Here is a 21,907-nt window from a genome sequence, read left to right on the forward strand (position 1 = left end):
TTTCTTTCTTTCTTTCTTTCTTTCTTTCTTTCTCTCTCTCTTTCTCTCTCTTTCTTTTCTCTCTCTTTCTTTCTTTCTTTCTTTCTTTCTTTCTTTCTTTCTTTCTTTCTTTCTTTCTTTCTTTCTTTCTCTCTTTCTGTGTATAGAGGAGGGCAGAGAGACAGGGTCTTCTCCCTAAGTTGCTGAGGCTAGCTGTGAATTTACAGTCCTTGTGCTTCAGCCTCTTGAACAACTGAGATTACAGGGTCCATTCCAAATTACTCCTTGAACATGTGTCACCTCTGAAGTATCAGGCATGAATAGACATCATGCCTACTGTATGAGGACTTCACACACACACGCACACACACACACAGAAGCACCCATGCTTGCATGAACACATGTGTGCACACAGCGAACACACACATACACAACACATGCACACACACATACACACACAGGGACTGGACTCCCTGGACACCATCCAGGATATTCATTGCACTCTCAGGTTGCTCTTGCAGGTCCTGCAGACTCCTGGTGACTTTTCACAATACCCAAGCTTAGTGCAGTATTGACAGTTTGGATAGTAACTGGGTCTGTTGGTAAAGGCTGGTAAGCCTAGCTACTTAGAAGCCTGGGGCAAGAAGATCACTAGTTTAAGTCCAGCACAGATAACTTAGTGAGGACCTGTTTCAAAACATAAAGAACAAGGTTGGGTTGGGTGATGTCATTCAGTCCATGGGAGAGTGCTTGTCTACCATGCATGAGGCACAAATTTCAATCCCCCACTACACACAGTCCAAAACCAAGAAAGCAAAAGAAAAAAGGGAAATTTCAAGTTCTTTTTTCTCTAAATATTATTCATTTCCCATCCATTTGACAGGTGGTGACCAAGAAGGGGGACTTCTTCAGTGCCTGGAACTCCTGTATGCACCATGTCACCTCATTGTCTCTGGCACACATTCACAGAGGTGAGTTGGCTCTTGTTGAATGTTCATGACTGCAAGGCTCAGGTTTCTGAATGCCACAGGGGAATATAAGTCTGTAGAAGGGAAATCTTGCCATCAGTCTGAGCCTTGCTGCTGGATTTAGGGCCCCAAGTAACTCCAAGAGGCTTGGAGCCTGTTGTAATTCAACCCCCTGCTTATTAAGAAAACTAGCCAGATAGTGGTCAGAAAGCCCACCAGGATCCATCTACCAGACAGGAGCTAGTTTGTACTCATCAATCACAAGCCCTTTGTCCAACAACATCTGGAATCTCTGAATAAATAAATGGAGAGGATATATATATATATATATATATATATATATATATATATTCAAAACAAAACACAACACAGCACAAGTCTGATACAAAGGCTACTGGTTGAGAAGTTCCAAGCACTATAATAGCTGACTAAACCCAGTCCTTAAATTAGGTGGCTGTGTCAACCCATAAGTCTCTGATTCTCAGCTAAAGACAGTTTTACCTCAAGGTAATATTTGACCATGTTTGAAGATGCTTGCATTGTTTGATGGGAGCAGCATTATTGGCTGGTAGTAGGTAGATGCTAAAATAAATGTTAACTGTCCTATAGGTCACAGGCCAGTTCCTACAGTCCATTATGTAAATAACACTGAGACTAAAACTATTCATTTGATCTAAGGAAACTAAAATAGCACAAGAAAATGAAACATTAAGTATTTGGATTCATGTCATTGAAATTATTTAATGTTAAGAATCACTTTATTCACAACATGACTTCACTGTGCGAGTAATAGGTATTAAAAGAAAAAGCCCAGGCTCTCACCAAGCCTTCTGGTTGTGTGGGGCCTCTTCCATCACATGGAGCCACTGAGGGTCATGCAGAGCAGGGCCAGGTTGACCCCCCCCCTCCTCCCAGCAAGACTGCAGGGGCATGGCTCCTGGTGCTTCTCATCTCGAAGGAGGGAATTCTTCAGTGGAAGAGTCAGGGCAGGTATTGTGGCCAACAACCCAGGAATGAACATATTTGATGAAATTTCCCAGCCTGCGCACCATTTTCCAAAAGGAACTGTGTAGCTTCAGGGATGCCCAGCATCCCTCAGGGCTGAACCAGAGGAAATGCTTTCAGTTCAGCGGGAGTGTGACTACTTCCCTCTCTCTGAGGTTTGGCTCTGGGAACTTTGTGTGCTAGAGCGAGCATCATAATTCAGGCCACTGAGCACAGGCTGGAATGAGGATGTGCCAGGAACACAGGTTCTTCATGGAGAAAGAAAGCAAGTAGTCCACAAGAGGCCTTCACACACAGTGACCCAACCCTGCAGTAACCAGCACAGTATCAGCAGTCCTGATTCTGATTGAATTCTATCTTCTGATCATTGCGACAAGGAGGAGGAGCAAGGAGAGGGACAGACAGGAACAGAGATGGGGGCAGCACTCACATTGGATCCCCTCATTTAGAGATCCAGACATTTTACCTGTATGCCCTGACATGAATTGGCTGTGAGGAAACTTATTCATAGGAACTGAACTTAGAAACGACTGGTTTAACCAGAATGCCAGTTTATTCATCAAGTCAAAACCCACCTGCCGATCGATCGTCTGCACGTCATCCCTCCCCTGGGCAGCACGACCCTTGGAGTTAAGTGGTAACCGAGGGGGTACGGCAGGTCACACCATCTGCATAACTTATGCTTTCAGGGCTGGCTGCCAATCTGAGGACCACGGTCAGGTCAGCTGCCAGTGGTCCTGTAGGTCACAGGCTATCTATGTCCCTGAACCAACTATGGTTCCAGCCATATTTGCTTAAGAAATTTGTGAAGCACACTGAACACACACCAGCCCAGCCCATACACCCTAGTTGAAGGCAGGCATGTCCCACACCTCTATCCACAGCATACATCATTCATTGGCCTCATTCTGGGAGGTGTTAAGGCCCTGGTACTGGGGATCTTCCCTCTGGGTCCCTGTGTACTGACCACAGATACCGTCCATCCCAAAGCCCAGCTCTAAGATGAAGGCATGGGTCATCTTTGACCCCCAATTCTCAAACATCTCTGAATAGCCGTTAGTTTTGTGTCTGGGGCTTGTATGGTTCACCTTAGAAGCAGGACTGTGACTCTTCCAGTGACTCTGCACCTTACAAGTATAGTTGAGTTTGGTGTAAGGTCTGAGGTCACTTGCTTGAGAGGCTGGTTATCTGGGGTCATGCCCTGGCTCTCCTTACACCAGCTCTGTGACTGCAAGAGAGATGCCCAACTTCTCTAAGATTCATTTACAGAGACTGTGAGACTATGGTGAAGATGAATTCAGAGAATCCTTTCAAGTCCTGTCTTACTGTCTGACTCATTCTGCGGGATGCAAAGAAGAAAGCTGTTAATCACTAGTCTAAAAAGAAACAAAAACAAAACAAAAACACCAACCAACCAAACAAAACAAAACAAGACAAAAAAAAAAAAAAGCAACAAATCTTAGTTTCTGTAACTGAAGTAGATCTTGTCTTTTAAGAGGAAGTTAAACAAGTGTGAGTGTTTGAGGTCTGCGTGCCGGGAAGAAACATCAAAGGTTTGCTGTCTGCTCAGCACAAAAGAAATCCAACCCATTCTGAACTTTCAGTTGACTAATTTATTTATTTATTTATTTATTTATTTTTAAAGAGAGTGATTGTTTTCAGAAAATTACCCTCAGGTTTAAGACCAGATACAAAGTTCTTGGGTATATAAAGAAGAACATTAATTCAATGACAGTGTTTAGGGAACTCAGGAATAATTTGTAATAGAAAACTCTGTAATGAAAAGGTTTAGAGGCTATGGCGATGTCTCTGTGGGTGAGAATGCTTACTGCACACATGTGAGGATCTATGCAGCCAGGTGTGGCTGTGTGTCCCTACGACCCCAGCACGTTGGTGGGCACTAACAGGGGGTCACTGGGGCTTACAGACTGCTAGCCTTTCTCCAGGTTCAATGAGAGACCCTGTCTTAAAGGGGAAAAGTAGGAGACCCTACATCTTCCTCTGTCCTCTGCACGCACAAGTGTGCACCTGTTTACACACGAATGTGCCTATACCACATACAGGAAAACAAGCCGTGCAATGCAAAGGTCTGCACAGACAGACCTGTGTCAGGCCCTCAGGATAGGAAGGCACACAGCCTGCAGCAGGCAGGTAGCTGGAGCCCGTGTTGCTGCCTTCACATCCTCCCGCCCTCCAGCAGAGGTCTCCAGGGGAAAGGAAAACTGCTAAGAGCCCAACAGTCTTTGCTGACCTGCACAGACATTGCCTGCAACACTTTTGAAGGAAGAGCACACAGAAGGAGAGGGGGGAATCAGTCTGCTAAAGCTCGGACCTTAACATCTCCCCAGATGAAAATGAACTCAGAGCCAAGCCACTTTTATTAGGAACAAATGGGGAGGAAGCGCCTCCTGCCATCAGTATCAGTTTGTCACCTGAAGGCTGGGGAAAACTCGGCTTGAGATAAAAATGTTAAGCAGTCTCCAGTGGCTTCTGGAGTGGGATGTAACCATTACAGTGATAAATTGATATTTTTCTGTGATGCACATATTTATCTTGCCCTAGAAAGAGCATCTCTGAACCTCATGGTATCTGAACCCCTAAGGGTGTGCCCCGTTCCAGGCAAAAAAGAAAGGAAGCACTCATTAAAGAAAGGGTAGCATCCATGCTTCCCAGCTCCGTGCAGAACCGTCTGTGACGTTTCTCAGAGCTGGTGAGCTTCATGCAGCAGGAAGCCTCTCTTCTGCTTCTTAATAAAGTGCCTGATAATTTTGAATGTCCGCGTTAAGGGCAGGTTGTAATTATAATTAGAACACAGAATGCCACAGGGTTCTGCCTACTGAGAATTAATTTCAGATTCCTTTCAAGGACGTGTGTGTTTTCAAACGAGGCTTTCTTTGTTAATAAAAACATGATCGCATGCATTATTTAAAACAGCGTGTCGTGTTTTGCCCATTAGTGCTGATTCCAATATTCTTCGTGGGGCTAGCACTTTCCTTCCAGTTGTGAATGGAGTTAGTCTTTGGACAAATTGCATTCGCCTTACTTAGCTTACACTTGAAACCATTTTCTATAAAATTATGAAAGTAGATTTACCACCTCCTTGAATGCCTTTTAACAATATGGAAGCACTGAAGGCCACCTCTTCAACACAATCCTGTGTGAGTCTAGGAACTTGTCACCGATTATAAATACCGAAGTGTCACCCCCATGCCACCCTCAGCCCTTAAACCTGAAGGACACGGTTTTCCTTTGATAGAACCAGAAGTTTCAAGTGAACTTATCTTACTGTGTGGATAGTGAGTTTGCGCAGTGTTGTGTTGTTCCTGCTGGAGACTGAAGGGTGGAGGGTGCTGTCAGAGGGGAGGACTCAAGGCCCTGTGCCAGCTATGATAATGTGCTTCTTCTCTCGACGCTAGTCCCCACCAACCTGACACACAAACTTTACCACAGTGGCCTGTGCAGATCCCTATGTCTTCGTTTCTCTTCACAAAACAACTTAATGGAGAAAGGTTGCTTCTAGCTCACAGTCCAGGAGCACAGTGCTGAGGTCAAGGCAGGGGGAGCGTGAAGCATCTGTTACCTCTCATCCACAGTCAAGCAGGGGGAATGAACACAAGCTGCCACTCAGTTCTGCCTCGCTGTCTCTGCAGTTCAGGATCCTAGCCACAGCCGCAGGTTTTCCCACCTCAATCGCCGTTATTAACGTAATTCTGCAGGGGGATTCCAAGAGGCCCATCTTTCAGAGAATACTAGATTCTGTCTAATTGACGATGGACACTAGTCATCACACCGATGAGATGCAAGTGGCTAAAGGGAGGGAGTCCTCAGTACGGCTATACCTGGTCCTATCTTCTCTGTGTGTCTGTCCACATCACATACATGAATGATGGGACTGGCCAGGGATCTAGGGTGCTGAGAAAGGGCAGATGTAATTGGCTCACAGTTCTCAGCAGAGCTGGGCTTTTAGAGACCCCAGGAAGGGAAGGGATGTACCAGCTTGTCTTCTTTCTCCCAGTCAGATGTTCAGCTCAGACCCATGAATGTATTCTGGGAACACAAGGTGCTCATTGTACAGGGTCCACATTCTATAGAACCTCCTATGGCTTGTTGTTGGGAATAGTTACACATGCTCTGTGTGAGAGCCCAAGAAGTCCCGGGTCTCTGGACCTCTCCCAGACGAAGTCAGAAAAACCCGGAAGGTGGTAATGTGATAGAAAAGAGTAAGAACCCATGTTCTCACTACACGTGTTCAAAAGGGACAGCCATGAAGGTGAGCCTTTTACATGGAATCCATTTTAAATGGGAGTGTGAGGTACTTTGTGCTCTTCAAAAGGAACATGATTAAGGACTGGTGAGATGGCTTGTTGCTCACCCAGAATGACAAGGTTCAGCTCCCAACACCCACACGGGCAGCTTAAAGCTACCTACAACTCCAGTCCCAGGGGATCTGATGTCCTCTTTGAGCTTTCAAAGTCATCTCCATACATATGGCACACAGACATACATGTAAACACACGCACACACATGCACAGGCACACACAAATATCTTCTTAAAAGAACTCTGTATTTTGATTGGTTGTGGTTTTCTATAATGGTCTCTGTTGCAAAGAGAAATTTCCTTGATGAGGCTGGAGACTACACTTATCTGTGTGTATAAAGACAAATATCTAGGATGTAATTAGAGATTAGGCTGGTTTAGTAAAGTGGTGGTGTTAGGTCTCTTCCAAGATCTATGACTTCACTAGCCTTGCGTAGTCAGCTGGCTTCTAGTATCAGATATGATTTTCCTCTTGTTGAGTGGGTTGTAAGTCCATTTGGAGAGTTGTTGGTTCCTGCCAGACATGTGTGCCACTACTGCACCCTTGGACGTATCACACTGGGCTGGCTGTAGTTATGTCTCATAAACGGTAAAGTGGGTAGGGTTGCAGGTCGCTTCCCTCCTTTGGAAGTTTTCATGGTATCTTCTGGTACCACGAAAACTAGCCCTCAAGGAAGAGACTTTCAAGTCAGTTCCAAACTCAGGGATATCTGAGCCCTGTGTCTGCAATGCCTGGTGTCTATATTAATAGAGACTTACCTCCTACCTCTGGGGGACAACCAAGGATAATAGCAGTAGTCTATAATGTTTTGGGACCCTCTTGGACAACCGTGACCAGCAAGCAGCTCAAAAGAGGGCTTTTCATGCCTGACGTGAGGGTTTCTGTTAGATGGCCTTAGGCTCTTGGAGAGAGCATTGTCAGTCCAGATGGAAATTGTTCATTTGAACTACATATGTATACTTACACGACTCAGGGTATTTTAGGTATTTTTAGGTAGATAGTTAATATTATGATTCCTTTTGGCTTTTTCCAGACATCTTTACTGCTAGTCTACCCTCCTGTAGTTACCTTCCTCCCCACCCCCACTCCCATTAGCTTCCCCTTTTCCATTTTCCTGATCAGATCACATGTACTCCACTATTCTCCTCTCTATTGCTCCCCCCAGGCCCCACCATGTCAATGGTACCTTATTTTTCTGAGTTTTGCAGTTACTCCAGGCTATGCATGCACATCTGAAGATTTGGAACTAGGAGCTCCAAATGAGAGAATCCAAGTGATGTTTGTCTATCTAGGTCTGGGTTACCTCATTTTAATGTGTTCGTTTCTAGTTCCATCCATGTACTGCCAAAGGTCGTGACTTCAATTTTCTTTACCACTGAGTAGTATTCTATAGAGTATACGTACATTTTCATTTACCTCTTGCCTGTCTAAGGCTATTAGGTTGTTCCTATTTCCTAGCTGTTGTGAATAGAACAGCACTGCATAAGGCTGAGCAAGTGTCGAGTCCTTTGTGCACATGCCCAGGAGTAGTACATCTGGATCACATGGTAGTCTGGCTGCTCAGAATCACTGAAAGGGCAACAGGAATTTACCCTCCCTGGTTTGGAAATAAGTTCCTACCCCTTTGTTTCTCACCATGTGATTTAACAATTATACCTTGTACAGTAAACTGCAAAGATCTATGTCAGCATTCTGAGCTGACTATAAGTAAACATGTAGTGTGTATGGGGGAGGGGGAAGGACAAGGGGAGGGAACAGTAAGTCATCTCAAAATAAGATTCCCTGAGTACCCATGTGGATGGAGAAAATGTGAGAGAGTAAAACAGAATAGGTAGGCTTGTGTCCATGAGCGTCAGGATTAAGAATAAGAGCTTTGGAAGCCAGGCAGAATTCCTGGAGTTTCTTGGTCAGCCAATCTAGCCCAAGCAGTGATCCCAAGTGTAGGAACAAAAACTAAGGTGATCAGTCAAAGGAGATGACACCTGACATCACCCTCTGGCTGCAACATGCATGCATGTACTCATGGGCACACACAGGCACACATGCATACATGTACAAATGGATACAAAATAATTCAAAATCTTTTTTTTAAAAAAAAGATTAAGACCTTCTACACCATCAATAAAAAATAGATGTTGGGCGGGTATAGGGGGCTTTGGGGATAGTATTTGAAATGTATATGAAGAAACTATCTAATAAAAATGCCTTAATTAAAAAAAATAGATGTTGCACAAATTCTTGCCTTATCATAGCACTTCTGGATATGATGTTATTTTTTTTTAAAAAAGCATTGCCCCATAGGGCACTGTAAATTTAGAAATATTTGCAAGGAACACACACTTGAACATGAGTTTTAAAGGGCAGCATATTCTAGTCTCCAAAACATTGAGCAAATAACCTTTGAGTTCACATGAGCCACCCACACAAAAGCCAAAATGAACTACACAGAAAAAAAAAAAAATTGCAAAAGCAACTGTCTGTTGACAACCAGATTTTCTTTCAGCCCTCGAGTTCTGGTCTATAAATAATCCGTGTGTTTCGAGTCTGACCATTGTCTTCAGAGGCCCCTCCTGACATATTCTCAGTTCAGGGTGTCTTAAAACAAATATTAAATGTGTAAATCATGGAAACTATTATGTTTTTAGAGAGCTATTGGAGATATGTGCTTTTTAGATACCCAAAGTGTCAAAATGAAACATTAAGATGATGTATTCTTTCTTTGGAGCATCTGTTTATCTTTTGTGAGATCTCAAGCTTGATAAATCACCAGAGATAAAAACTTCATTTTTAACTTATTGTAAATCCCAAATGCTGAGAGGAAAAATAGTGCTGAGTCTTCTCTATGTGAATTTACCTCTCTCTCTGCTGATGACTTACAGGGGTTTGTTTGCAGAGAAAACACAAGGCTCTGTTGACTGTCGAGATGATGGCTTTTGCTCAGAAACCTGAGAACTGAAGGGGAAAGGGGGAAGCATGTGTTGTCAGAGTTGATAATTTAACGTGGTTTAATATCTGCCTAAAGTGGTACAGGGTGAAAGACAGAAGAAGACCACAAGGTAATTCAGAGAGAAGTCTTAAGAATATTTGAGTTTTTATTTTTCAGTTTGTGTGTGTGTGTGTTGGGGGGGGGGTCTGTGTCAGTGTGTACCTCGTGTATGCAGGTGCCTGGGGGAGTACTAAGGTGTCAGATCCCTGGAGCTGGTGTTACTGGTGGGTATCAGGTATAGATGCTGGCAACTGAACTTGGTTGTCTACAGTAGCAGCAAGGACTTTCAACTGATGAGTCTTGCTCTCTCTCCAGCCCTTAAAGTAAGATTTTTACTAGTATCTTACGTACATATGAAAACTGTTATATGAATATTCTTCTGTATCCAAGAGGACCACACCAAGAAAGTATAGCGATGGCTCTCAACAGTTTTTACTGTGAACTTAAAGATCATAAATGAATCAGTCAATCAACATAATGGCAGGGCATGAATGTTCAAACTCAGTGTGCCTCCGTGTGTAAAGAGGTCCCTGCTGCAGTGGTGCCCCAGTGTCTTTCCTTGCTCTTATGCTGTTGTTCTTCAGCCCTGAGCAGGTTGAGATAAATTTGTGTGCCAACCTAGGCCACAGCTGAGGGGTTTTTTTTCTGATAACTGCCACAAAGTGCTGTTTTAAGGAGATAGCTTCTGTCCTAGGTCTCAGAGGTTACTAAAGTTCCCATAGCACATGGCCAGTGGCAGCTGTGAGCAGGTGACCTCAGTTTTCCCTTCTCTCTCTTCTTGTAAGAAGCATGCAAGTCATGATAAGGAGCAAAACCAAGGGCATTGCCTTCTGCCATGGGACTAAGATAGCCAGATGTTCTGGAGTTTCAAGTCTCCCACCATTTTCTCAGACCAACAGCTATACAGTGGGCTAGTATTTACAGCAAGAGGATATTCCACCTGAATTACTGTATCAAAGGGTTGCAGTCCATTATAGTAGGAAAGAAATGGCAGGCCAGCTCTGTCCATGGGGGCAAGAGTGTGTAGCAAAATATGTTCTCACCACAACAGACCAGGAATCACAGAGTAGGGGGTTGGGGAGGCAGGACCAGGAATTATCTTCAAAACCGCCCCTAATGGTCTGTCCTCAATTAGCTAAACACAGATCCAAACATTTCTAGAATCTTCCAAAATAGCACCTGGGGACAAAGCATTCAAACAGAGGTCTCCAGGAAATCTTTCATATTTAAATCTCTCCACCCATGCAGGCTTTGCTCGGGTTGGGATGGAGCCTAGGGTAGTGTATCGCTGTGCCGGGTTGGTTGAGGCAGCCTGCAGTGTTTGTATGCAAGGCTCTGCTGTGGTAACTGTCAGCAGAGCAGTGGTGAAGGACAGGTGTATAAACCCAGCACTGAGTCCAGCAGCAAGAGGGCAATCCAGAGAGATTAGACAGTAAAGGGTCCATCTATCCCTGTCAAAAGAAGAGGACTGAAGTCCAGGGATGGCAGGGAATTATATTATGCAAACACCTTCAAAAGTGAAATAACACAGTCAAAACCACAAGTAGGGGGGGAAATATCTATGTGCTTACTTAGATAAAAACCAGTGCTCACATAGCAGGCCTTTGATGAGAGTGGCCTTAGATACAGAAAAGAGGAAGGTACTTTATAGAAACTGTAGCATGCCCAGAACCAGTAAGGCTAATTTAAATATCCACTAAAATATGTTCTATGGGCCATCTTGTGCTTCCCTTAGCCATTCTGTTGGAGAAGGTTGAGGAAAGATGACTAACTACATCTGGGGAAGTCTGGGGCTTGCTTGGGTCAACATCTGGGGACATATTATGCTTCAACCACATAGTGAATTAATGCAGTGGAAATCACTGTGGAAGAGGGTAGTTGAAGGTAGATACCAAAGGTACCAAGGCTGTTGGGATTCTCTTCACGAAGTCACTGGAATGGAGATTGAGTGTTTTCTCAGGATGGCTCATGCGGTGGCTGAACCTAGGACTTTCTGGTGGTTCCCATGAATGCTGGCTGGCCTTGTGATCTGCCTAGCCGACTGTGGGGAAGTCACTGACACAGATTTCAGCCCATGTAGTGAGCAGGCAAGGAACTCTACATGCCCCCAAGCAGCCATGTGTTTTTGCCATAACCATAAGGTTGTCCCCCACATGGCAGTGCTGGCAGTCCCCAGGGAGGCCACTCACCTTTCTGTCTCTTCCCTTCCAGTTGCACTAGAGCAGTTCACGACAGCAGTGAGGCAATGTCCCAACAGGGAGGACCAGGCTTTGCTAATGAAGGTAGGTTATCAGCTAAATTCTTATTTCCTTAAAGCCTCCTAGCGTTTTTTGATTGCCCGGAGGAGAGTACCCTTTTATTTTTTTTTTTTTACAAGCGGGAGTAAATTTATCATCTCTGAATTTTGTGCTCCACGGGGATACACTTGTCAGTGGCTGGCGGGAGGGTGGCTGGTTAATGAGCACAACCACAGTCTGTGGAACACAGAAGTGACAGGGAAGTGGGTGTCGACAACTAGCAGGGAGCCTACGTGATTCTCAGTGGACCTGGTTGGTTTTATTTAAACTTATCTGACAGTCTCGATTCTTTCAGCAGATTTATGAGACTTGGCCAAATTCCATGTCTCCGACTTATACTTTTTAATTAAGACAAAGGATCTCACACCTTCCCAGTTGGCCCCATCCTCCCTATCGTCACCAGTGGGAATACCATACAAATCAGACCACTTGTGTCAACTGTCGAGACAGTCAACTCGTGTCTTAGGTTCTTTGTCCTTGAATCGAAAACAAACTCCTCCTCTTCTCAGGAATGACCATTTTATTTCTTCCCTGATGGCATGGACAGAAGTGCGGTATAACCTATATTTAGGGTGTGCATTTAGGAGAGCCAATAAAGGTTGGGCAAGCAGCCTGTGCAATCTTAATAAAAACTGTGTCTGAAGGCAAGAAAGCGGCTCGCAAGTGTAGAGACACACGCGCATTTCCACTGATGACTAAGCCTCCTGTTTTCACCTAGAAATGTACATACTGACCTTGAACACCAGTGTTTCCATGATGTCATTTCCATCCTGTACCTTCAGGAAACCGTGTATACCAGGAGTTGCATTTCTTTACCTAAATACAGTTTCTTTACCAGGTGTCTTCTGACTTGAGAAATGGGTGGGAAAAAAATAGGATGTTACTCTTAAGGGATTTTTCAACTCATTTGCCTAAGGGGTGATATTTTTGGTCTGTCTATTTTTCTGTTTGTTTGTATTATTTTTTTTAACTTTCAATAATGTTTATTTTATAATAAGGAAGGTCTGCTGATCCCAAGTGTTGGGTTGATCTGGGAAGCCCAGTTCATCTGAGTCCAGGCTGTGTGAGGCCCTGACTTGGCCGGACAGATTCAAGCACATGAGATGTTTTGGTAGTCTGAGGTCTCCCACGCTGATGTTCATCCCCTGCTATGAGCTCCATGCCTCAGCCTGTCCTTCCAAGGACTGGTTGGTTTCCTGTGACCTTGAAGCAGCCTTGGTCACAGACACTCACCTTTTATCCATTATCCATTCATGGGTCAAGACACAGAACCTTTGTCCTCTTCCTTTGCATTCTGTCCGGCATCTTCTCTTTCTCTTCTCCTGATCATCTGGACCCCTGTTCAGCGGGAGAGACTACTGGGTTCCATTCTGTCCTGTAAGTGAGCCTCACTGAAACTTATATGTGCATCTCAGAGGTGTTTTCAGAGAACAGAACCACTAAGCTCAGGAGGCCACACCATCCGGCTACTTCTAGTTGCCCTTGTGGTCATGTGTCTGAGTCCCTCTCTCGATTTCTTCTGAGGTAAGACAAGTGAGTAAAAACAGAAGCTACCTGAAGGCCACCACTCCTCCCAAGCTGCCTCCTATTGCCTCTCACGGCTGCACCAGGAGAGATGGCTCCTTTAGTCCACTTGGTTAGACACAAACACTTGGACTTGGGAGAAGATCAAGCTTTCCCAAGATGTTTTTGAATGTGTGTACCTCTCAGGATTTTGTGTTTTCCTTCATGTTTCTTCAGGCTGTATGACCACACTAACTGAGAGAGCTGTCTGTGGGTGTTTTTTACAGTATCTTCGAGATATTTGAGCAGGCCTCATCAAAGAAGTTTCACTGAACAAAAATATGTGCTTTGCTCATATCTACGAAGACTACTTTGTAATTTTTTTTTCAAGAGATTGAGGTTTCTTTCATGTCACTTAGGAGAGGCCACCATGTGGGTGTGACAGGAATGTGTAGGATATTTTGTGGATATGTATAAAAGGATGTAAGAGAACAATAGATCATTTTGAACATTCTCAATCAGCTGACCCTTGATGTTCACTTTGGTGTACTTGGAGTTTATATGTAGTAAATTTCTTTTGTGTGTACGTGCATGCATGCGTGTGTATGTATGTGTGTGTGTGTGTTGTTGAGTATTTTGATCGTATTCATCTCCCTCCCCCAACTCCTCCAAGATCCATCCCCCTTCCCAGCAGCTGTCAATTGCCAATAGCTCCTTCGATAGGGGTGGGACTGTGTGCCCAACTCCCCTTAACTCCCCTCTCCACACTGGGATTTGGTCTGGATTTGCACAAGTCTTTTGCATGCTGTCACAACAACTGTAGTTCATATATGCAGCTATCCTGCTGTGCTCAGAAAACACTGTTTGGGTTATCCACTTTTTGGCCCTTACAATCTTCATATGACCTCTGCTACAATGATCGCTGAGCCTTGAAAGGAGGAAGTGATTATAAATATTCCATTCAGAGCTGAGCATTCCTAAGTCTCTAATTCTCTGCACTTTGGACAATTGTGGGTCTCTATGTTAATCACCATCTGTTGTGAAATAGAAGTTTCTCAAGGCCTTCACCTTCCAGGCTTCCGTTCCTCCCTTGGATAATAGAAGGTTGAGAATATTGACCTGTATGTTTAATGATAGGTCATTAGGAGTCAATTTAATACTGTGTCCACTTAGAAAATAAATAATAGCAGATTCTCACCTAGTACCTGTGACCTGCGTGGCCATAGGCTCTTGGCTCATTATGAGACCTAATATGAGTTTCAATATATGGAACAGGGCTTAAATCCAATGAGAAAGTTGTTGGTTACTTGCATGATGTTCCTGCCATTATTGCATGTCTTGCCAAGCTAATCATTACTGTAGCTCACAAAAGTCACAGCTATATAACATTGATAACTACTTTTCTTCTCTGATAGTATATATAAAACTTTCAGAATGATGAAATCTAGCCAGTAGGGATGAAGCATACAAGTTAGGACCAGTTTGATTTTTCCATGCTCATAGTCACAAGTGTGGTTGGTATCTTCAGCAATAGGGTCTTACTGTAGCTTCTGGAGTGTGACCTATAATATTTGAGGTCTATGGGACCTCATGGGACAACAACTCCAAAAATAAGTAACTCATTCTTGGCACTAGACTTTTATTTATTAGACTATGTATCTGGTAGAGACATTGTCGCCCTGTTTTGGATTAACTATATCTTAACTCATTTTATGAGTGTAATATATACATAATATAATATATATAATATATATAATATATATAATATATAATGTATATATATGTGTGTGTGTATATATATTTCTTTGAAAGGTCCCTAGTGTCATTTATCCTTCCCCATATTCCCTCTTCTACCCTGCCCTCTCTTCTCCCACCACAATCTAACACTTCCTATTCATTATTCTCCTTTATACATTGCAATTTTTGACTTCTCCTTACAATAATTTCTTGGGATCCAAACAACAGCAACGAAAACCAAAACATACTTGTCAAGAGTAGACCATAGCCAAGCAGGTGATGTTCCCAGGACAGTGCTCATTCACTGCACTTGGAATGTACTGACTTTTGTTGGGAAACTTGATTTATAATTTATGGTTGTAGAGGAATACACTTTCAACACATACACATGTGGTAGGGTAGTCCAAGTATATTCCATTTCCATGCATACTGTTGATTCCTCCTGTGGTTCAACATTACTGAAAGCAGAGGACAGGTGCTTTAGTCTAACCTGTGAAGATGTTCTATACATGCACCTCCAAGAAGACAGAAGACATGAGCAGCGAGAACATACAGCTGCAGCAAATTCAGATACCCCTGGAAGAAACAGAAGCAGCAGAACTCAAGATCGTAGAAGCCAAAGCTTTTGTCCAGGTCAGAATAAGCAACAAGTACCAGAAGGTACAATTTTTGGATCCTTTGGCCTCTCCTTAGTGCAACCACCAGAATAAGAGTACCGACAGAGAAGCCCTGCTTCCAATACCTCTTCCTCCCCAGCACCTTAAGAGCACATACAGGAAGCCGGGCTTTGATGGAGTCACAAGACACACTACAGGCTCGCACTGCCATGAACGCTGCCATGCTTTCTGAACCACAGAAACTGAAACCTCTGGAAAGCACAAGGCATAAGCCTTTTCTCTCTTAAATTGTTCCTGTTGGGCAGTTCAGTCATGGCTTTGTTTAAGTAACTAATGCCCTCCACCAACCAAATAGCCCTACTTTGCCTCTCCAGCTTCTTTCTCAGCACTTGGGAAGACTCTTCGGTCCCCATTCCCACCAGGTTTGTCCTAACACTTTTGAAACATGTCTTTGGAGGGTGAAAGACTACCAGTGGTCAGCATCTAGGTGACACTGCATTTGGGCCATCATATTCTAGTCTAACAGTCACCCCTCCTCACTTTGCTCCTGCAGCTCTTGCTCTAACACATCTAATAGGCAGAGTTTGTTTTCCATCAGGGAAGTCAGGAGCCTCCTTGGGTATAGAACATCTCAAGGCCTTCACCTTCCAGGCTTCCATTCCTCCCTTGGATAAACTAGAAAAGGAAGTAATGTGCTCATGGGACAGTGACCCTACCAGGGAGCTGCAACGACTCCTAGCTCAGGTGACAAGTGCTGAAGGACACTTGGCTTATGCCATCCCTGAAGCAAGACAGTAGCAGCAAGGCACCCCCTAGCCAGTGAGTGACCAGACTAAAGTCCTCAGCCTGGGCCTGGCTCAGTTTCCCCGCGTAAGGCTAGGACACCTTGTGAGGGTGAAGATAGCCCTTCCTGTAGGCAGAAGCTGGCATCACAGCACATGGCCCACAGGAAACAGTAAAAAGAATGAAGCTGCCTGTGGAAATAACTAAATAAGCCAGCAGCTTATCACATAGCCTTCCACTGCTGCTCCCAAACTGCAGAGCTTTGGTAGGGCTGCCTAGGAAGTGGTGACCACAGTGTGCTGGCTTGATCTCTGGAGTGCTCTCTGGCTGGGAGGGAAGCTGAGCTGCCTCGTGGTAGGATGGAGATGCTATGTTTTAAGGAGACATGATGACCGTCTCTCTTGGTTCCCATCCACCTGGCAGCATACGCAGGGCCCACTGAGGATGGTGGACACAGCTGTCAGGTGTAATTCCTGGGCCGAGCAAACCCACAGAGATTATGGTGAGTTTGCAGGGCCAAATGCTTCTGGAAGCTTCTTTAACACCATACCACCCACAAAGCATTAGTGCTGCCCCAGGTGCAAAGAGGAACCTGGGCAGATGTGGAAAGAGGGCCTCCCTCTCACACGTTCTCCTGCCACTAAGTCTGGCCAGATGCAACTGTTTTTCCACCTACCAGTGTTTAAGAGACCAGAGACACCGGAACCTTTCTTCAAACTAGAAGTCTCCTAGCTGCAGACACGACCCAGCCCTTCAGCCTTCTACATTTACCAAGTCAACCTCTTCCAGAAGCAGGCATTTTCTCCTAGCCTGGTGGAATCCTGTCAGGAGTAAGGGCTTTCACCAGGAGCACAATGCCTGTGCCTTCACTTGGAAAGGGCTGTGCTGAGGAGAAAGGAGATTTTCCACATGACGGCTCCACTGCGCTGCCCCCCTCCAGAAAGTTCAGAAGCGCCCAGCAAGCTGGTTGTCTAGTGTCTCTTAAATTGTCATTGTCACAAAGATTCTTTCTGCTTCATTTCTCTCAAAGTTCCCCTTCCCCCACACTGCCTGGCCAAAGAGGAGTGCCTGAGCCATTCAGCATCTAGTATGGGGCACAGTGCTGAGCCTCCACACAGGTGCCCTTTGTGTCCCTTTGTGCTTAGAAGAGACCTTTGGTTCCCAAAGGGTACTCACCAAGGCAACTAAGTCTCTGAGCAGAGCTTTCAGAGGGGACTGTCCCGCCCTGACAGGCTTCTGGCAAGCAGCAATTTGTGCCTGTCAAGTGGGCGAGGTGGGTTTTTCCCTCTTTCCTGACTCTAACTGCTCGTTCTTCCTTTTCTCAATGTGTGTAGGAGGTAGCCAGTTTAAGAACCAAACCTAGCGACCAATGGTTAACTGCAAACACCTCTCCTCAAGCACTAGGCCAAATATGATGCCCTTTCTTCTGCAGGTGGCCCTTTTCAGGCCCAAAGACTCCATCCCTAGTCTCCCATCAGCAAAAGTTTCCCCTTGTCCCTTAAGCAATGGCCCTTTAGGGGCTGTTTGTTGTACAGGCTGCGTGCCCCAAACATGCCCAAGACCACCAGTCAGTCAGCCGTCTGGGACCGGCCATGGGATTGAGCCTCCCACACAGGAAGAAGTGAGCTCTCATCTGAAGCTTGACTGCCTGTCCAAATTCAGTCCAGGATGAAGAGTACTGGTGTGTGTTCTGAGCCCATTCATGCCATGACTGCTGTCAGGGACTCTGATGGTGAAAGCCAGCTTTCAGCCCCTGTTCTGTTCCCAGGGTCTTTTCTGTTCCTTGCAACCAAGGGCCACCCAGACAAGAATGCATGAATGACCACAACAATCCTAAGAAATGTTAGGTAACGAAAGTTGGCTGGGTTCCTATTATGTGGCTGATAAAGTTTGATGCCTGGCTCCTTTGCAAACTTTTGTCTCTATGCTTATGCACATCAGAAGGGAAACAGATACTGATGATATAAAAATCAGGGTCAAGCCTTGACTCCCAGAAAGAAATGTTTTTCTCTCCTTCTTGTGTCTCTATGTCACTTGGAAAACTCCCCTTCATCACACTTGGAGGGCTTCTCCCAAGTTAAGTGTGACAAAATTCTGCAGAGATCTGCTTAAAGCACCCCACCAAATCTCATCCCAGTGTAATTTTAATTCTGGAAGTAATCTCTGGTGTGGACAACTAACCTTTCAGCTTGTAGGACTTTTAAAGTCAAGGAATCACGGGGGACTATTGGGCCCGGTGACAAACAGGCAGGAGAGTTATTTCCCTTGCTGTTGTGCACATTTGCCACAGTTCCATTTCTAAAGCACCTGTGGGGGCTGTTATATGTCAGACTCTGTGCTAGGCACTGGGTGAGCAAATGCCAGTAAGGCAGCAGCTACTTTTGTATAGACCAAGGTAACTAATTAGTGACATCACTGCACCCAAATATGCAAACACCCTGGAATACAACCGAGCCCTGAGGAGGATAGTCGGCCATAGGGGAGCACTCAGCTAGACTCCAAGTCAACATGGGTTTAGGGAGGACGCAGAGGAGGAGGTGGCATTGGAGCGAAGTGTCTATCTCTACAGGAAATTAAACTTAGCTGACTGTGTGCTCCACAGCACGTATCAGTGTTGTTGACGGGACAAGGTATGTTCTGAGTTTTTCATGTACAGAGTCGTAGGTTAAGTGCACCCATGTGTGATGTGTGCCTTGAAAGCTGATGCCCAACAGCGACCCTGACAACTGCCTCCCCGGAGGAGGGAGCCCTGAGTATTCTGTTCCAATCTGCGAATTTCCCCCACCCGACCCAGAGGTGTCTTTAGACAGCATTTAGTGTTCCCTCCTTGACCCGGAAAAACTGATCTTCTTGAGTGGGTATTGAGGTGTTCTGGGAGAGAATCTAACAAAAGCTGCCATGAGGAGTTGTCCTAGAATTGTTGTGAGAGTGAAGCCTCTAAGCCAGAAGCCAAGGGAAGAGAGGAAGGGGCCTGAGCACGGCAGGGAGAAAGGTAGAAAGGTCTTGTCTGCTGTGGGATTCTACACTCCAACCATCTCCTCACAAAGCTCTCTGCTTAGGAGAAAGGGGCCAGTGTCATTCTGTATAACTACCATCAGGCTGCCCATGCCCTTTGTCACCCAGGGGACACACACCCAGATGGAAGTGGTTGCAAAGTTGTGTACATCTAACCAGCCCTTGTTAGATTGTTAAACATCTAAATCAATAGCTAAGCAGAAAAGAAGCTAGGTGGCAGAAATCCTCATGTTTGAAAATGCAGCAAGTTGCTCCTCCAAGCATGGCAGGCTCAGCTCTCTGGGGACCTACCCATGCATGCCAGGCACAGGGCCTGTGAAGATTAGGCCTCCTGGCATACTCTGTCCCCCATTTCCTCCATGCACAGATGTACAGAGTAGATTTCCTTTTAAGCTGCAACTCTAGAAGACGGCAATCACTTGGAGCAAAGGTGTTTGGTGGGAATCACACACAGGAAGCTGAGAGCAGCATTTAGCTCTAAGAGACAGGGCAGTATGTTGAGGGAAGAGAGCCCGGTGGACACTGCCCATTTTTCAGTACTGAGGATCCAGCCCAGAAGACAGTCACACAGCTGTCCTGTGTCTAGAAGAACACAGATTTCCCAGAAGACAGCTAAAGGGACACTGGTGCTACCGTTATGGGGAAAAGTCACACTTGGTGGCTGACAAGGTGGTAAACTCCAGCACCCACAGGAGTCAGCTCACCACCAGTCATATCTGCACCCTGAGTAATAACAGGAATCGTTTGAGAGTTCACGGCTTCTGCTCTCTACACCTGATGAACTCTTCCTTTTGTCCTTACTAAATTTTAGTTGCTTAAATTTGGTTGGTTTTATGTTTAACTTTCCATTAAAGAAAAAAAAACAAAAAACAAACAGGATATCAGTTATAGTATGTGGTGAGAAGGGTGAAGGACTAGTTAGGTTTCGTGCTTTCTTCTGCCAGAATCTAGGCAGGCAGCAAAGAGAAATAAAAAGAGAGAGGAACAGAAGGAGGGAGGAAAGGAAGGGAGGGAGAGAGGGAGGGAGGGAGAGAGGGAGGAAAATGGATTTATATTTTATTTTAATCTCCACCTCCCATATGACAAGGTTTCTTTGTATATAGTTCTGGTTGTCCTGGAACTCGCCTGGCCTGGATCACACAGAGATCTGCCTACTTCTGCTTCCTGAGTGTTGGGATTAAAGGTGTACACCACCACCACCCATCAAAAATGTATTATGTTTAGACTAAAATAGTCCACATGAAGACACCAGCTAAGCAATTGCTGTCCTTTCTCAAAGTCTTCTGCTGAAATCTTTCCAACTTTGAGGAGACCTTTCTTCCTTTTCTGCTCCTTCTGGACAGTCAAGGATTGGGTGGGATCAAGATAACTAGTATTCTGAAGCCTTAGCCAAGTGGGAAGGGCAGCTCAGAACGGCCCATCCACAGGGTCTGGTTAATATATTACATTCTGGAAGGGCTTTGTACAGAACTGAAAACACTAAATGCTAAGACTGGGAGCAATTATTTACGCAAGGCTGGCTTGCCTTTCAAAGTAAAAGACCCAGATTATGGAAACAAAACAAACAACAACAACAAAAAAATCCTCAGAGGTAAGCATGGCTATTATTTCTGTTAAATGTAAGAAGTCACCTAAAAATAGACACTGGAAGACAGACAAGCTGGAACCCTGGGCATGGAGTGCACATATGGAGTTCTCTGCATCCTCAGAAAGCTTCATATCCCAGAGTTGCCAAAAACAAAATAGAAAGTTAGCTCAAAAACTGGGAAAGCCTACCATATACTGCCACAGTGGCATGAGGAAGAAGAGGGGGAAGAGGAGAAGGAGGAAGGGGACAAAGGGTAAGAGAAGGAATAAGAGGAGAAAGAGGACAAGGAGGAAGAGGGTGAAGAGGAGAAGGGGAAAATGAGAAAAGAGGAAAAGGAAAGGAGGAATAGGAGGAGGAAGAGGAGGAGAAGAAGAGAAGAGTTCCAAGAAGGAAGCAGTCCATAAAGAAAGTGCCTTTGACATTAGTTCCAGAATCCAGTGCAATAAGACAAGAAACAGCAGAATACAAGCTGTATCCTTTTAGACAAGAAAGAAGAAAAGCAAGCACTACATGTGACTTGCTTGCTTATCTGTTTAAAAGGCCCTAGCAGCTGGGCCCAACTGGCAGCCACATGCTCCAGGTGGCCTGGGGTAGCTATGATTATACCCAGTGCAGAACAGTAAACCTACTTAAATCTCATGCTTTTCAAAGAAATACATAAATTGATTGCATCCTTCTCAAGTATAAACCCTGTAGATGATGATGTTGTGTCACAATGTCAAATGGTTGGACACACTCAGACGAGTGTCAAAACAAGAGACAGGGGGGCAAAAGAAGAAAGAAAGAAATTGATTCCTGGAACTTAAAACAGAGTCCACCAAAGCTATAGATACAAGGCCAACATGAAAATATTGATATTATTTTTGGATGCTAGTAATGAGTGCCTGGATACTGAATTTTTGAAAGTACCGTGTACAATATCAAAAATAAAAAACCCCATAAATACCTAGTAATAAATCTACCAAAACATGTAGAGAGTGATTTGAAATGCTGATGAAGCAAATCAAAGTAGATCTATGTAAATGGAGAGACTCATCCGCTAGAGGCGTCTATCCAGTAAATATGTAAGTTCTTTTTATCAGGATGTGCAGGTTTAACATAAAATCTCTT

General features: G+C 44.7%; 1 protein-coding gene across 1 annotated transcript in view; it reads left to right on the forward strand.

Annotated features, from left to right (window-relative positions):
- Nucleotides 1-21,907, forward strand: part of Acoxl (acyl-CoA oxidase like) — a 276,006-nt gene that overhangs the window by 222,950 nt on the left and 31,149 nt on the right. Inside the window, 2 exon segments of the mRNA XM_021179280.2 lie at nucleotides 863-950; nucleotides 11,469-11,539. Coding sequence (XP_021034939.1) covers nucleotides 863-950; nucleotides 11,469-11,539 — 159 coding nt within the window.

Source organism: Mus caroli, chromosome 2, assembly GCF_900094665.2.
Source record: "Mus caroli chromosome 2, CAROLI_EIJ_v1.1, whole genome shotgun sequence".
Taxonomy (NCBI): Eukaryota; Metazoa; Chordata; class Mammalia; order Rodentia; family Muridae; genus Mus; species Mus caroli.